Genomic DNA, 17,873 nt, shown 5'->3' with positions numbered 1-17,873 from the left:
AGAAGTTGTTCTACTTCAGTCTTCGTAGATGACTCGATCTCACCTATCACCAGTCCTGTGCTTAGACAGCCTCACTTGAAGAGCACTCTGCCTCAGGAAAGAAAAGGGCACCAAAGATACCTACAAATCCCTGTCAAACTCTCTACTGCCACACATCACCAGATGAAACAAATGAGACAAGAGAGGCAAGGGCCTGTAAAGAGAAAATTAATTTATTTGCCCTCACAGCTTCATGGACCATATTGGGTCCTACAGTCCCATAATTCTGGCCTGCCACCATGGGCTGAAGAGTCCAGGTTTCTGGAGTGCCTGCTCCCTTGTCCAGAGCTACATTGAGCCAGGTACCTCCTGACCCTATCCTGTTCCCAAATGCAGAGGGTGCACAGGTTTCCCTGCAACCAACCCGGACCTGCCTGTGGCGGCAAGGACTGTGGCCTCCTGAGTGACTGCAGTACCAATCCTTGTGGGCTGGAGTGGATGGGAGGTCAGTCAAAAGGGTGTGGTTCAGTGCAGAGAACTGTTGTTCTGTTCTTCGAAGGCCATTTTCCCCAGAAGCTGGCTGTCCAACTCTACCCCACTCACAGGTAACTGGAAGAAGTTCATTTCAGCTGCTAAGGCTGCCATGGCAGAAGGGTCCTGACCAAATTGAGCTCGCAACATCATGTCCATTTTCTCCAGTCTCCTCTTGAGCCTCTTAGCCTCTCGCTCTCGAATGAGTCGGGCCTGCCGTTTCTCTGGGGTTTCATTGGCCCGCTTCAACCTCATGGCCTCACGGTCTCTCTGTAGCCTGCGAGCTCGCTGCTCATCTGTCTCTTGCATGCGCTGCAGGCGCTTGGCTTCACGATCCCTCATGCGTCTTACCTCCCGCTCCTCTGGGGTCTCATTGTCTCGCCGACTCTTCTTGGCTGTGCGTTCTCGTTCAAGTCGTTGCAGCCTTACTTCCAAAGGTTCATTCTGTCGACGAAGGGCCCACTTGCGTACACTGGGAGTCTGTGTTTCCAGGAGCTTTCGGTAAGCTGCACAGTTGTTGCATACAAGCAGAATTCCAGCAGGGTATACTGGAGGACTACAGGCAATGTCCTTTCCTTCAGCACTGGAGGGGCCCTCACTATGGACTTGGGGTAGGGATTCCATATTAAGAACTTCAGGAAGTTTCTCACTGGGAAGTAAAGATTGTTGATGATTAGATTAGTATTTTCCTGCAGCAAGTAGGTAACTTATTCCTTAACCACTAGGCAAACTGTCCCAAGTCTACTACTTGGTTTGAACGCTTGGAAGACCCTGTCTCTTCTTTGGACTAGGGTGCTTACTACGTTTTAAGGCCCACCTTGAATTAGCAAATGAGCCACCTGCCACAGAAACCTACCTAGAATAACCCTGCAAGGCAAAGTCAGAATGGCAATTTCTTTAGGAGCTGTGCAGGTCTAAGCCTGGTGTGTGAATGAAGGGGCCTAGAGGTAGAAGTTTCCTTCGCAAGGGTACAATTCACTGTCTTACCACCTCCTATCTGACACTTCCCACAAGGAAAAGTAGCTTGTGCACTGTACAAACAAGGCAATGAGAAGACAGTGTTAGTCTTCCTAGAACACAGCAGTGTGTTCTTATACCAGGATCCTCTTAGCATACTGCAACTTCTGTTTCATTAAGAATGTTCTTGATGTTTCTGCATTACTTTATGGTTGGAAATATTCTGATGGGGGATGGGGGGAAGAAAGCAATTTATTTCCCTCGAGGGATATCTAGTGAATACTATCATATCTCCAAGTCTCATTACTTTTATTTCTAGACTGTTGTCAGTTCATTTGCATTATTTAATCTCTTGTGTTCTGTTAACCTGGGAAAGCAGCATCTTATACCCCGTAACTTGCTCTGAGCACAAGGTTAGGAGTTCTACTAACCTGTTAAAAGTGGCATGGCTAGTAAAACGGGCTCCACACACAGCACAGTTAGACCGCTGATCTTCTGAATGGATTAGGAGGTGGCGACCCAGAGACCCTGGGGAGCTAAGGGCCCGTCCACAGACAGGGCACATGTAACTCTTGGCACTCACCACTGCTGCAGTGTGCTGTAAGACAAAGCCTTAAGCTGTCAATTTCTTGTTGCCTTCAGGACAGTCTGCACCCCTTCCTTTTCTTTCCTTTAGACTTTAGACTTGCAACTATTTGTTTAGCTCCTGGAAAAAGCACAGCCTGTTGTGTTAGTAGATTTTCAGAAAGTCCAGCTATTCAGACCATTGCTCAAATTTTATTACTGTGAGTTCTGGCCATTTTCTGGGACACATGACTGGCTTGAGGAATAATGGAGTCCCAGAGCCTGCCTCAGAGCCTTAGAGAAATTCATGTTCTTGATAGTTTGCTTACCTGGTTCATACTGTACCAATACTAGTGCATTTTAAGAGTACAGTGGAGGGGCCAGGCGGGAGTAGTGGTGTTAACAAGTACTTATGGACTGTCTTTCTTCAGGCCTCTGAAGAAGTTCTTCTAATGAACCAACTGTCTTCACAGGTACAATCTCTAAAGCCTGGTCCAACTTGAGCTGTGTGCTGTTGTCTCAGAACACAGAGCACCAGGAGTAGGCACACTCTTAGTTCTGTACCTAATAGGGGAAAATGTCTAATCTTGTTTTCCTTGTTTGTACTTTCATTGGCACCTCAAATTATGTCACTCTGCTTTTTTATCTGTGTGCCTGTGTGTGCATGCCAGTGTGTGTGTGTGTGTGTGTGTGTGTGTGTGTTTAAGTCAGAGGATAACAAAGGAATCAGTTCTCTCCTTCCACTGTGTGGGTCCCAAGGACTGTACTGGGGACATCAGGCTTGGTAGCAGGTCCCTTTACCACCAGAGCCATCTTGCTGACTCATATAATTTATGTTGGTCCTACCACACCTTTAAAAGTCATCATTGTTAAGAAAAGTCAGTTTCTATTTCACTACTGACATTTTAGTAAAACAAGATGGTGATACTTAATTCTACAGTGTATCTATCTGTCTAGGAACTAAACCATTATTTTCTAAGATGCTCTGAGGGGTGGAATGAGTTCTAGTAGAACCAATAACCTGAGTTTCCTTTGCAGAGGCAAAGGCCAGTGCAGCATCTGAGCTCTAAGCTGTTGGCACTCAGTCCCAGAGCTCCCTCCCCATTCCATACCTGGTACACATGTGCAATCAGCTGCTCCCGACTCCCACAGTCTAGCTGGCACAGGGGACACTGGCAGAGTTCAAGTAAGGGGTCAGAATTTAGGTTTTCTGTGACCTGCAAATCCACCAAACAGCAAGTCATGAAGACTCTTCACTAGTCTCTTCCCTGCCCCATCTCTTTTCAATAGTCTTAGGTTCCCACTGCAGTCTGAAGGGTAAAATATTATTTAAAAGAAATTAAATTCTTCATTTCTCAAGGCTCTGTGCACTGAGGACAGTGGACTCTGTGAGGTAAGGATTAACGTCCCTTCTACATGTCCCTGGCATGAATCCTCAGGAGATAATGCAGTGGGAGGCTGGTTCCACAAGACAGCCTGACTGACTTAACCAGGAAACATCCTCTTGAGAAAAACTCCTCAGAGTAGTTCTCACTCTGCTGGAAGAGAAGTGAGAGCTTCGGGGTGCAGGCTGGGGTGGGAGGGGAGCTGCTGTGCTCAGGACCGTGTGCACTTGCCTCACGCTCCACTAGTGCATCCCCACTACTGACAGGCGCTTCTGCATTTTCTAATTCTTTTTCCACTTTGACTACCCCACCATCTTCCTCTGATGTGTGGGAAGATACTTCATCTTGTGTGGTCTCCTCTTCGTCACCTTCACTGTCACCTGGAACATATAAACTGGTCACTTTTTCTGATTTATATATGAATATATCCTGAGCTGCTGTCCACTTAAGAGTTTGCAGCTACAATGAAAAATACATCTTCAGACTTCAAGTAATACCGTTTGCATCAGTGCTTAGTGGGCACAAATCAGCTATAACTCCCATTCATTATGCTATGTATACACTACAGGGAAAATGTGAGACAGATCTGCATTAAAACGATAACCAGTTTTCTACATTACCAAAAAAGTAATTGTTGTTTTTGAAACAGGCCTGACGTAGCCCAGGCTGGCTTCCGTTTCACTATGTATTCAAGAATGACCTTGAATTTCTGATCCTCCTGCCTCTGTCTCCCAAGTGCTGTGAGTTCAAGCATGTATCTCCATGTTTGGCAAAACCATTATTTTTATTCAAATATCTTAACACTTGATCGTACCTCCTGAAGCACATCATTCCAAACTCACTCCCACAACACATAACCTCTGACCTAGAGACAACTCTTCCTGACTTTAGTACTTACTTGTCTCCTCAGCCACCTGCACAATTTTCCCAGGCTGCCTTAGACAATCTTTTCTCTCACAACAAACATTAATACATACTTCCATATACAGTAACAGAATTTTATTTCCTCTTATCAGTAAGGATATAAGAATAAACTAGTTTTAAATTATATCAGTTTATAGGGAAAGGGCTATACATTACAGTGGAAAAATAGAATTAGCATAGCAACCAACCTTGGACAGTTTATATTTATAGGAGCAGAAGGTGTCCAAGTTTATCATCTCTCTTTCTCGTCCCACCACTGCCCCCTACACCCCTTGGGACAATTTCTGTGTGTAGCCTGGTTATCCTGGAACTCTACTTAGTCTAGGCTGGCCTCACACTCAACAGAACTTCCTGTACTCTGCCTTTAAGTGCTGGGATCAAAGGTGTACCCTACCATAGTCGGCTGTCCACTCTTGTTAATGTACTAGTAATGTACATTTTAAGATAATAAAACCTGGTTCAGGTGGTTCTCTGGCTTACCTAATGGAAAACTAAATGTGGAAGAAGTGGGGCAAAGTACTGTTCCTCACACTGGACAGAAGTAACTGCTAGTTTATCAGAGAAGCATGTGGTTGTCAGGTTTCTCCCTGTGGCTAATGAATATGCACAGTTTGTGTGAGCTGATTTTGTCCATCATTTGTAAATAAAAAATAGAGGGGGAAAAATGATTGAAGGGAGTAAACACCCACAATAACAAATAATGTTTAGCATGGGTGTTTTAAAGATCACAGAGGAAGCCCCACCTGAGAGAAGTCAACAGGTGATAACCCTCCCCTTCCATTCCTGCTTGATTCTGAACTCCTAAGGCTACTGTGAGGAGTCTCAATGTACCCTGCATGTACAGGGAGGCTCATTTTCCTGCTGACCCGGCTTCTCATTCCCCTACTGTTTTGCATAATTTTTAAATCTGCAATACAAGATCATTTCTTTTTGTGTAACACTGGGTTAAATTTCCTTTGCTGGCAGTCCTTTACAGATCACCTGCTGGTGGCTAAGTGTGTCTATATTAGATGTACCAGCCATGTGGTAGACCTCATTTGGATAATGAAGAGTACGGTATGTTTTTGTTAAAGCTTTCTTTCACTCCAATCCATTTCAATTACGAAGGGTGGGCCCAGACTAAATCATTTTCTCACTAGCATCCAGGGTGGAACACTTGTAGGTTTAGTCTAAGGTACTGCTGCATAAAATACACCTTTGTAACTTGTCAATTATCTAAATATTTCTATCAGAAGCATTTTTTAAAAGAGTATGCTGTTTAGAAGAATGGTATAACTTTTTTTTTACAGTAGCCTATTAGAAACTGCTGTGTCCCATAGGATTTTGAGAAATTCTAGGGTTCATTTCTTTTTATATCGGATTAGTTGTGGAACACTCGTGTGCCTGTGCGTGTTTGTGTGTGTGTGTGTTTGTGTGTGCTTGTTTGTGCATGCTTGAGCACTTGTGCGCATACACTTGCTATTGTTTAATTATAAGTTTGGAAAACACTGTAGAATTTTCTAGACTACAGAACACACATACTCTCTGCCTGTCTTCTCTTTGTTCTCCCTAGGCTTTCAACTTGTTAACAAAAAAACAAAAAACAGAGATTTCACTCTAAACTGACATTTAATAAAAATCAGAATCAAGTGGATAAAATTAGGAAAATATAGAGACTTTTCTGGGAAATAATACAGCTCAGAGTGAGTCTATTCAGCAGATCATGGAGCAGACAATCCATGAGCCATAACTTGTAAGATAATAATAATAATAATAATAATAATAATAATAATAATAATAATAATAATGCCACATGAAGCAAAGGGATTCTTTTTCTTTTTATATGACCTGGCCCACAAGCTGCTTGAACACTAACCTCTGTCTTAGAATATCACAGTCACCACGAACTATCTCTATATGGTACAGCAGTGTCAATTACTAGAGTCCATGAGTTATAAAAACATGCCAACTGTTCTCTCTCTAAATGAACATATTCAGACCTGAGATCAATATACCTTCTAAGATCTTCCTCCCAACCCCCATGCACACTCCCCACAGCACACACTCCATAGTTCCTCTCCCATTGCCCTGAGTCATTACCAGAAGGTGCAGAACTCACTGCTACTGGAGTCCTGAGCTCTCAGTTGTTGGATAGTTTGTCGCTGACTGCCAAGGTCTCCAGGAAAATCCGTTTTCATCATTGCCTGTCGGGCTTGTTCTTCTAGCCCAGCAAATACTTGATCCCCTGATGGTCACAAGAAAAATAGTCAGGCTACCATTTGGGCAGTACATGCCTATGCAAACTAGTTGGAAGCTCAGACCATTCAAAGGTAGGAGAGAGGCAAGTACCCTGTGTGGATTCATTCATCTATGAGCAGTGCTGCTAGCTCCAACGGATTCTGGGTGTAGCTGCTCTTCCTGGGCAGTTAGCTTATCTTAAATCTTCCTATTCTTGACCCTCGGAAAGGTGAGTAATCAATACTTTACAAACTTGACTGCAGAATCTCAATGGAAGAGCAGTGGAATGGAGGCATGGCAAGAGACTGGGCAAACATCTATCTTCAGTTACTGTCAGCACAGCCCTAGTCACTCTATCTCGTTCATTTCACAAATGCTTCTGTAATCCTTCTGAGTAAATCTCCAATCCCATCTTTCTTCAACACTCATTCCAAGCTATGCCCTGGTTGTTCCTCCTGCTTTGCTCTACTATCTACCTGAATTACCATGATAAACATGACTCCCTAAGTAACAGATGGGGACGGGAGAGCAGATAATATTCTAACTCACTGAAACCAATTCCTGAAACACACCAACTAGCCTACAACAAATACTACTTATCCAGCCACTCTCCTTGGGTCAGTATGGCCTTGTGGCCATTCCAGATTTTGCATTTACTTTTCATGAACTCTGCTTGTGATCTTGAAGAGTTAACCTGCAAGAGCCTTTTAATGTCCAGGAGCTAGGTACATAGAGAAAAGAGAAATAGGCTTCTCTTATCTCATTAAGGGTAGAACTACAGGGCTGGAGAACCCTGATTGTTCTTCCAGAGGTCCTGAGTTCAAATCCTAGCAACCACATGCTGGCTCACAACCATCTGTAATGGATCTGATGCCCTCTTTTGGTGTGTCTGTACAGTGACAGTGTATTCACATATATAAAATAAATCTTGAAGAAAAACAACAATGGAACTACGGGTCCAATTTCCTAGTCAACAAGAGAGTATAATTAAAAATCCCAGGGAAATATTTATGGACCAGGCCCTTTCTTACTGAGAAGGAAAGGACTGTAGACAGGCTAAGATTTGGGAGACAGAGCACAAGGTTAAGGGTATTGTTCCTTGGTCAATGTAAAGACTGATGAAGGTCAATTCCATGTAATTTATTTGTTCACTCATTCAGCAAATAATCCTTAGATGCTTTTATGTGCTAAGCACTAAATGCCAATGAGTCACTATGTGACGTTAGTCCAGACTTTGTAAGGACTGTGTATAGTCCTCACCTTAATTCTCTTTCTTAAATTAAAATTTTTTATTAGCTGTGTATAGGAAGGCATAGATATACCATGGTGCATCTATGGAGGACAGAGGACAATTTTCTGGGTTCAGGGAATTGAACTCAGGTTGATTGAACCTACCTATTACCATATACCCATACTATCTGTGTGTTATGAGAACCAAAGGTGATTGAGGGATGGCTCAGCAGTAAAGAATCTTTATTATTTCTCATGCTGAGTTTGGTTTCTAGTCCCCATGTCAGAGGCTCCCAGATGCCTACAGCTCCTGCCTGAGGGACTATGATACCTCTAGGCTCTATAAGGACCTGCACTCACGTGAACATAAATCTATAAACACATAATTGAACATAAATCACTTTCTAAAAATGGAAGAAAACTAAGGTCTATAGTGAAACCAAGTATTGAGGTCTATACAACTATGTCTTTTCTGGGTTCCCATTCTTTATTTTTGGTTGTCTGTTTCTCTTGCGATAGGGGTTAAAGCTGTCTTAAACATAGCTTTTGGCCCTCAGCTATAACCCTATCCCCCAAAGTCCCAACTTCCCACGTGCTGGAAGTAGAGGTATGAATTTGATGCAACAGGGCTTCACAGTCAGTCTGTTGCAAGAAATACTTGTCTCTGTATGGTAGACTAGCTCTCATCATAGTATTACTGTATCTTCATATAATCAACAACAACAAAAACATTAAAATGATGCTTTCAAGGCCACAATATGACAAAAGGAAAGAAGACAGTTCAGATAGCACTATCATGAGTCACCATGCCTGGCTTAGAAAAACGGACACCGTGACAATCATGATTTGTTCTGTGGCATTAGTGGGGGTGGAGAGGGTTAGAATGTTTTCCTAGTATACAGACCTCAAGAAAAGGAAAAATTAGTTGCTTTAAAACCATGTTCACTTGGGGGCTGGAGAGATGGCTCGGTGGTTAAGAGCACTGACTGCTCTTCCAGAGGTCCTAAGTTCAATTCCCAGCACCCACATGGTGGCTCACAACCATCTGTAAAGGGATCTGATGCCCTCTTCTGGTGTGTCTGACAGATACAATATACTCACACATATAAAATAAATTTTAAAAAAAGTTTGCATTTTTGTTGTTGTCTTTTTGGGGGGTGGGGGGAGACAAGGTCTCTCTGTGTAGCTCTGGCTGGCCTGCAATTCATTACGTAGAACAGGCTAGGCTTGAATTCACAGGTACATACCTACTTCTGCCTCCCGAGTGGTGGGATTAAAGGAATGCCTGTGTCCACAATTTCTAAAGCAACATATGGGCTATAAGTTACTAAGACAATATATTGTAAGAGAAGGCAAAAGTAAACTGTACAGAGTGTTTCTCTTCCTTCTCTGTAAAAGTATTTAACTTTTCCAGTTGATTCCACTGAAAGAGCAAAGCCATGGCCAACTCTAATAGTGAATTCCTCTATATTGGTTCATGTTTTTGGACCTAAGGGCCAGAGACAGACCAGGCACTAAGGAATAAATTACTGTCAGTAATTCTCACCAATAACACGATAAGAAAACGAGCTGGATTTATAACATGCAGAAATGAACAATAAAAATTTTCCCTGTCACACTGCAGCAGTGGACAGACATCTAGGAAGGTGGAGATGGCTTGATGGTTAAGAGCACTGACTGCTCTGTCAGAGGACCCAGGTTTGATCCTCAAGAACCACATGACCTCAAAATTGTCTATGAACTATTCAGACCTTTCTAGAACAGAACAGTCTCTTCACTATTACCTAAGAGTCTTTCTGGCATTCTCAGCTAGGGAACCTGGATACATTATTTTTTAGTAGTGCAGAAACACTTGGAAAAGTCTAAAATAAATATCATCCTTTAAGTCTATTCCTATTTTAAATAGTACCATAAAACCAGTATATATGTATTTTTAAATCTTAAAGATAATTTTATCAAACTTCCTAACAAAAGTAAATAATTTTTCCAGTAGTTACTTTTATCTAATATTCAAATCCAACTGTCCAGAATTATCCTTTGGAGACACTCTGGGGTTGCTGAGATAGCTCAGTGGGTACTTTCCACCATGCCTGAATTTAATTCCTGGAACCTATATGGTTGAAGGAGAGGACCCACACTTACAGCTGTCCTCATGTGTGTATGTAGCATACCCTCTCTACCCCATACGCAAAACAAAAAAGTGTAAGAAATTTACATCTTAATTTGATACAAGAATTTGTGACTAAGAAATATAGAGCTGCCTTTTTAAAAATCATTTTTTATTTTAGGTGCATTTATGCTTTGCCTACATGTGAGAAAGTAACATATACCCTGGAACTGGAGTTCCAGACAGTTGTGAGCTGCCATGTGGGTGCTGGGAACTGAACCAACGTCCTCTGGAAGAGCAGCCAGTGCTCTTAACCAGAGTCACCTCTCTAGCCCTGTGAATCACCTATTTTCGTAATATAAAATTATGATTTCTATCTTGAGTGTTAGATTAAGTTAAAATTCTCTAGCTCCCAGATATTGATGTAGGGTCACCTTCTTATTAAATGTGGGCATTTGTCTGCCTATCAATAGCCAGGTTCCACAATGAGCTCCAGGTACTCTTCTCTCTGTCTCTTTCCCTTTAAATTTGGTATGAATGCAGAGTGTTTATCTCACTTTTGCCTAGGGATTCGCAGACTAGTGAAGAACAAGGTGACAAAAGCCTGTTTGAAAAAAGCTAAAAAGATCAAGTTTTCAAAGGACAAAGATTCTGCTCTTTTCTCCTTTGGATCCTTAGTATACTTTAATAAAAATGCAAGTCTGGGCTTCCTGAAATTACCCAGTTGAATATATTCTCTAAGTGAGCAGATGTCTGTTCAGGAAAGCAGCAGTGTAGGAGCGGGGGGCGGGGGTGGGGGTGCACACCGCAGATTCCTTCCCAGATGGCACTCTGAGCAGTGCTATCTATGTAGGGAACAGCAGTCCTTCCCAGGAAGGCCAGCAGCATGGACTGAGACAACACCCCCGGCTTCTCAGAAAGGATCTGAATGCTTTTCCACCTGCAGAGCTTCCAGCTGCAGCAACCTGAGAGCCAAGAGTCTTGAGGAAAGCTTTTTACTTGGTGGCTTCCTTGATTTCAGGATGTGAAATGTGAACATACAAAGGACTGCATTTTCAAATTCTCCAGAGACTTACCAGATTTGTACTCAGAAAGGGAAGAAATAGGAAAGCAGGTTTAAAATACAAGGTTTCAACTCAGTGGCAACTTTATAATGAATAATTCTGGGTTTTTATTCTAAACTTTTGCATTGAGTCTAAGGAGATAGGAATAGGCTGTTTCGATGATTTAGGTAGAAACACGAAGTGTGTACTAAAGAAGCCTGCCACTGCTTTTGGAGGACCCAGGTTTGATTCCCAGCACCTACGTGGTGGCTCATAACCTTCTGTAATTCAGACACTGGAGAAATGACTACTCTTTAATCAGAACACCTACAGTTTGTAATCCAGTTCTAGGAGATCTGATGGCCTCTTCTGGCCTCTGCTGGCATCAGGCATGCATGTGATGTACAGACATATAGACAGAAACACCCATTTTATACAATGTAACACATAAGAAATTAAAAATAAAAGACAGGACCTCACATTCTCCAACTCCAGCACCAGCCCAGTCTGTCTCGGTTCTGGCTGTGGATGGAGAGAGGGCATGGACCTAACGGACAGAAGCTGTGTATACACAGGCCACTCAAGCTCTGCTGGTCCTCTGGCTTTAGCATAATTGTGCTGTCACCTACAAGCTACTTGACTCAGTCTCTGGGGAACCCTGTGGTGGGCGATTTATACAGAAGATACCTCCTTTGTCTCTTTACACGTTGGCACATGACATTGGTTTCAGCAGCAACTTATAAATCTTCCTAATTTACTCACCTTTCTATTAAGCAGCCTTGGAAATCTACCTATCCCAAATTAACAGCTGGAAGCACCCACGTAGCTCTATCTTATTCAACATTTCCAGGCTTAAACAATAATCATATATGAAAGTTTGCTACCCAGTATCATTCATATAAAATGTCAAAGCTATTCTAACTTCTTTGGTCACAGTGTTTTCAATACATTTTAGTCATCTTAATTCCTACTCCTCTTCAATATTGCTTTAAGAAAGTCTTGCAGGGCGATGCTGTAGCTGGGTGGTAGAGTACCTGCTGACCATATGTAAGGTCCATCATGGAAAGATCATGAACATCTGTGAATTTTCTGCTGTTGGACTTCATAGTAGCCACCTATTTTATGAACGTTCAGTTAAGAATACTTCTCTAACTTGAATACAGGAAAATGACTAATTATCACAAATCTGATAGTAACTTTTTTTTGTGTGTGTGTCAAGCCAGACAAGCCAGAGGTCAATGTCTTTTTCTATTGCTGTCTCTGTCTCTGTCTGTCTGTCTGTCTGTCTGTCTCTCTCTCTCTGATGGGGTTTTTAACTAAAACTAAACCTTGCTGTATCAGCTCCAGAATCTACCTGTCTCTGCCCCTCCTCCAGCACTTGGTCACAAATTCATACTATTACACCTATCTTTTTAAAAATGTATTATGCTTGTGCATGTATGTGAGCACATACTTGAGCATATATGTGGCAGGCTAAAGGACAACCTGCAGGAGTTGGTTCTTTACTTATACTATGTTGGTCCCAGAAGCCAGACTCGGACCATCAGCTGCCAAAGCAGGTTACCTGTTGAGCCATATCATTGACCCTAAGGGTGTTTTTATTTTTATTCACATGGTTCTGGAGACCTGAACTCAAGTTCCTCATGCTTGTACAATAAGCATTTGCTGTTTGGTTTTGTTGCTGTTTTTCACTATACAGAAGGGACACCACTGACACACAATGAGTCTCAGTAGCTCTCCTTAGCTGAGGCAGAGATTCTATAACCCCTCTCTTATATTCCTAAAGCCAGAACCATGTGGCCAAAGCTGCCAAGTTCTGCTGTTTGGTGGGGCGCAGAACTTGGCCCTCTTATCCAATTAGCATTTGTATCAGCTTTCTGTTGTTGATGATTTCCTTCATTGCTTAAGCTTTTCTTTAGTCCTTTCCACAAGTTAGAAATTTAGCTGGATGGGGTCTTATCTGGGTCACCTAGCCTGTGACTTTGGACAAATAAAACTTCTGCTTGCTAGAAATCTCTTCTCTTACAGATCACATGCATTCCCTTTCTGCCTAAGTCCACCTTTCATCCTCCGAGGCCCTATTTAATTTCATGGCCCAGGATCTCTTCCATCAAGGACGTCATTGCTACCCCAGGTACTGAAAACTGTCCTGTTGTTAACTTCTGTGGTACATAATCTATACTGCCCCTATTGAGCATATAGCTTATATTTTTATGTTTCTTCTGTGTGTATGTGTAGCTATATTACAGTTTAGTTATGTTACATTGTTTTATAGCCTTGATGCTTAATATACTTTTTCACAAAATAAGTTTCCTGTAATTATTAATATTAAGGATGACTCGAGGGCATATACATACCCCTTGGACAAGTTAGACATCAGTCCAGTAACTTCATACTTCAAATCCATACTAGAAATCTCGAACCCTTTCTTCTCCTCTACAAATGAGTGTGAGCTTCTCCCCTAAAATTTAGGTTTTTCTTTCATTCCAACCCAGGTTTCAAAAGGCAAAGCCCAGTACTCACAGTGAACTTTATTTGGATTTGTCTGTTTCCTACGGGACATGTTTCCCTGATATACAAGCTCGGTTCTTTTCCAGTTTCACCCCTGGACAGGTCACTACCTTCTTGTAAGGTGCTGACCTGAAAAGTAAAAAAATTAAAAAGTGATAGTTAGCCTGATATTCTTCCCAGAAATTACATTATTAGAGCATTTAAAGACTTTAAAAAATACCTCTTGAGCATATAAAACTCATTAGATATAAATAACTAAATGAATAAAATGAAAAGATAAATAAATCTCTAACCCAAAATCAAGGACCAAGAAACTTGAGAACCGACCACTTTTAGAGAACTTATGAGAATTCTTCTATAAAGCTGTCTTTGGAATTCAGACTACTTCTAGCAGTCACAGTCAAGATCATAGGACAGAAATGGATGCGAATCAAGGTTAGAGGTACTGTGGGATAAAGGGATTACTCCCACAGATGTGAAAGAAAGCAAAAAGATGACAAAGACCAGAAGCAGCTGATCTGTCACATGTGCAACTAGAAGTCCAGGCCTGCAATCTGTACCTCTAGTTAGTTTTCTAAGAAATGATGCTTAGAGGTAACAAAGGTGTCACCTATCTGCAATGCAGGCACTCTACCGTCCCTAACACAATGACACAAGAGCAAATCAAACTTCCCCTCAAGACAGGCTACAAGAAGAGTAGATGCTATTTCAGTCTCCCAGTGTGGACCAACTGGCCCTGCTCAGATGTTCTGGAGAGGTCAAAGATCATAATGTTATAACTTCTTTTTAATTCTGCTGGGTAACAAGGAGACCAGGAAGGAATAAGGAGCAAAGCTGCCTATACAAGAGCAGCAGAGACGTGCACCTGTCCCTCTGATGAAGGAGCAGGAAAGTTCTTAAACCTGGAGGTTCCTTGTGAATGACAACACTGGTTCAGCCATAGCACTGTAGGAGACTCTCAAGTGGGTTAGGTGCAGAAACTGTGGCCTTTTCTTTACGAAACAGAGTGAGGACTATAGATGTGATCCAGTGGCCAGGCGCCTGCCCAGCATGAGTCAGGCCTGGGTTTGCGTCCCAATGCCACAAAACAAGACAAGCACACCAGAGTGAACAAATGTAAAAGGAAGAGGTAAAATTCTCTTTCCTATCTAAGTTAGGGATGTGGATTTAGTCATTCCCTATTTCCTTTCAGTTCCTGTTGTCTTCAATTGAACTCACACATAGAAATACACAGTTCATTGCTCTAAGACAAACTACTAGTTGTACTGTGCACTCCAGTTAAGGACGCTCACCTGATAATGCCAACTAACTCCTCTAGGTAGCTAGAAGGCCCTCAAACCTGTAATCAGATCCTGCCTCCCCTTACCAAAAGAAGAAAGAAACCGCAAATGGCAAAGACAGGCCTCCACAGGAAGTGGCAAAGGAAGCAGCTTTCAGGCAGTCTTCTATCATATCTGCATACCAAACAGTTCTTTTCAGACCTTCAATTAAGAAAAGGAAAATAACTCCTACTATGTACAACTAAAAACAAAAACAATTTTAGAGAGCCGCATACTGACGTCTAATAAAAGGATATGTATTCTTCTCTGGTTTTCTTTTTCTTGGAGATAAGAGTTTCATGTATCCTTAACTGATCTTGAACTGGACACATAGCCTAAAATAATCCTGAATTTCTGATATACCTGTCTCAACAGAATACAGGCAGGTGCTGTGCCCCCTCCATACCCAGCTTTACATGCTGCTGGGGACTGAAGCTCTGTGTATGCTAGGTAAGCCTTTGTGCTATATCCCCAGCATCTTGACCTCAAGCCCCTGGACTCAATGACTCTCTGGCCTCAGCCTTGTGACTAATGGGATGAGAGGTGTCACTGCACCTGGTTAGTCTTTCTCATTTTCATATGAGCTGTGAATGAAATAAGCTGAGTGAACAGCACACTTTAGGTCTCTCTGTGGCTGCAGACACCCAAATCGGAAAGCCGAATGAGATGCAGACTGCCTATTTCTCTATTGTTAAAAAAGAGAGAAAGGAAGAGAGAAACCTCATCTTCATTTACCCCCATAAAGATCTGGAATCGAAGCTATGAGATTGAGGTAATAAAGTGTATTTGAAGGAGCGCCAGGCTCTATTTAAATCATCTTGGCAAGACAACCAATAGTAAACAGTAAAGCTACAAGGCCGGCCGAGATGAAACCAGCAGCAGCCACTGCTTCTCACCATCCTCCTAGTGGCCCAGTGGGGAACTGACCAGATAGTTCCTCCTGGGACTTCACACCTGAGGGATCAAGGCAAAATAAACACACCCTCCCTTCCCACAAAACAAAGCCAAGCCACAATAATTGAAACACCCACTAGAAAGAAAAAGTACAGGGTGAGTGTGTGTTTTTGGGGGGCTTGAAAATAAATAAGGAAACAGACAAATAGCACCGGAAGGCCACTCCTGACCCAAACACCACAATATCTGAGGTTAGTTTTTTAGGTTGCAACTCTATTAAAACAAAACCTCACAGGTACAAAAGGTCACTTGGTCCCTTACTGCCCAAACGTGAAACTTAAGCTCAGAATGTAATTGGATAGCTAGCTGCCTGATCATCTTCAGCTGGGGTGGGGGGGGGGGGGGGACTGGGAAGAACGGTAAACTGGCCTACAAGTAATTGGACTTTTAAAAGGAGCAGGGTTTTTTGGTTTTGGTTTTGTCATCTCTAGAGCCACAGTCAAGAGTCCTTGGGAGGGATGCACTGCCCCCCTTCATCCTGCCTCTGCTCTCTCACAGGTGTTAGGATGCAGTTTCCAGGGCACACTACAGACTGTGTGTGTGTGTGTGTGTGTGTGTGTGTGTGTGTGTGTGTGTGTGTTTGTGCGCGCGCACGCGCGCCTTTCCAGCCTTAAGAAAAGAAGGTGCATTCCCACCTCCAGCTCTGGTGAGGTTCCCACGGAGCAAAGTAAACTGGCCCAAATCCGAGTGACGTGAATCTGCCAAAAGGGAGAAAAGAAAGATGATCATACAGCCGTTTCACTGTCCCCTGGGTCCTCTCGGGTCGGGGCTGGAGCTCCGTGTGCCATCAGTTGAGACGGTGTCTCTGGCTTTTTAGATCAGGGACACAGGTAAATCCCAGGTAATTAGACAGGAGCCAGAGGTCTCCCGACGCGGCTCTGACCAACCCTCAGACCACTTAGGTTTCTCCGAAATCTAAATTTAGTAGCTCCTCCGCCCGCCCGCGCCAGGACGGCCCAGGCCCCCCGCCCCGTCCGCTCTCCCACGCCCATCCTCCCCTCCCCCAGCTCCACCCCAGCCTGTCAGACGCGGGCCCGCGAGGCCCGCACCCAGCGGCCACAGCACCCAGCCCGCCCCTCCCCAGGAGCGAGCAGACAAAAGGCGGGCGGCGGCGCCGGCCAGCGGCAGCTACGCGGGCTGCTGGCTCCCGGCACGGGGACGCTTTACCCGCAGCCTCGGCGCTCCGGGTCCCTGGGCTCCGCCTCCGGACGGACAGACTGCGGGACAATGGGCCCCGGCCGCAGCTCGGGCTGGCCGGGCCGGGGTTCCCTGGGACCGGGCCCCGGCGGGCAGAGGGTGGCTGCGGGCCGGGCCGGCGGCGGGGAGGCGAGGGGCGGCGCGGCGGACAGACAAAGCCAACGGTAGACAGACGGACGGAGGGGGAAAAAAGATGGCGACGCGGACGACGGGAGCGCGCTGTCCGCGCTCTCGCTGCGAGTGGGGCGCGTGCCGGAACCTCACCTCTTTCCTCCTGCCGCCGCCCCGACCCCTCCCGGCTCTCGAGGCGCGCGCCTGGCGTTGTGGGCGGGGCCTCGTGGAAAAGGGTCCGGGAAGGCGGGACTTAGGAGGCATCCAATTGCGGGCGTTCCAGAGGGGCCCGCCCGCGTCCCGGTCCTGGCCAAGGACAGCTGAGCATCTAGGGGCTTTCGGAGGCATCCTCAACGCTTCCGCGCTCCTGTAGAACCGGTGCACTCCACTCAGCTGTCATCCCCGCCCCCCGACTCCCCGGTTTCCTCTCCCAACATCTGAGTTCAGCCACAAAACCCACATCCCCCAACCACAGCTCAGCCGCAGGGCTTCCCTCTCTCCGTAACCAAACCTGAGCCATCTGTCCCATAGTCTCAAGTCATCCCCACTCCCACACGTCCCAAGGCTTCTTCAGCTCCGCAGGCATTTAATGTAAAGAAAGAGGGCCCACAGCTTCAGCGAGGGGGACTAAGCTGTCAGAACCTCAGACTCGAAAATTGGTTAGATTTATTTGGAGTGTTTACTTTTCCAGGTGGTCCTAGACCCAGGACTTGGGTAGCTCGTGGTCCTTGTTGCCATCTACAGGGTATTTAGAAAGGCTGAACGTGGTTGGACTCACTTCGTTCTAACTCGCTTCATTTTTTTCTCCGTTGCCCTCCCTCCTTTCTCCTCATGTGGGCGGAAA

General features: G+C 44.3%; 1 protein-coding gene across 1 annotated transcript; it reads right to left on the bottom strand.

Annotated features, from left to right (window-relative positions):
* Positions 1–194: 194 nt before the first annotated feature.
* Positions 195–17,082, bottom strand: ZNF821 (zinc finger protein 821). The gene is made up of 8 exons (XM_080936878.1): positions 16,889–17,082; positions 16,357–16,419; positions 13,461–13,577; positions 6,439–6,564; positions 3,648–3,796; positions 3,144–3,248; positions 1,899–2,065; positions 195–1,159 (listed from the first exon to the last, which is right to left on the bottom strand). The coding sequence occupies exons 3-8, from the start codon at positions 13,498–13,500 to the stop codon at positions 505–507; spliced, it is 1,242 nt and encodes a 413-aa protein (XP_080793004.1). The 5' UTR covers positions 13,501–13,577; positions 16,357–16,419; positions 16,889–17,082; the 3' UTR covers positions 195–504.
* Positions 17,083–17,873: the final 791 nt, after the last annotated feature.

This window comes from Micromys minutus (genome assembly GCF_963924665.1).
Source record: "Micromys minutus genome assembly, chromosome: 24".
Classification (NCBI taxonomy): domain Eukaryota; kingdom Metazoa; phylum Chordata; class Mammalia; order Rodentia; family Muridae; genus Micromys; species Micromys minutus.
The sequence above is the reverse complement of the archived record's forward strand: the minus strand, read 5'-3'. Positions and strand labels throughout refer to the sequence as shown.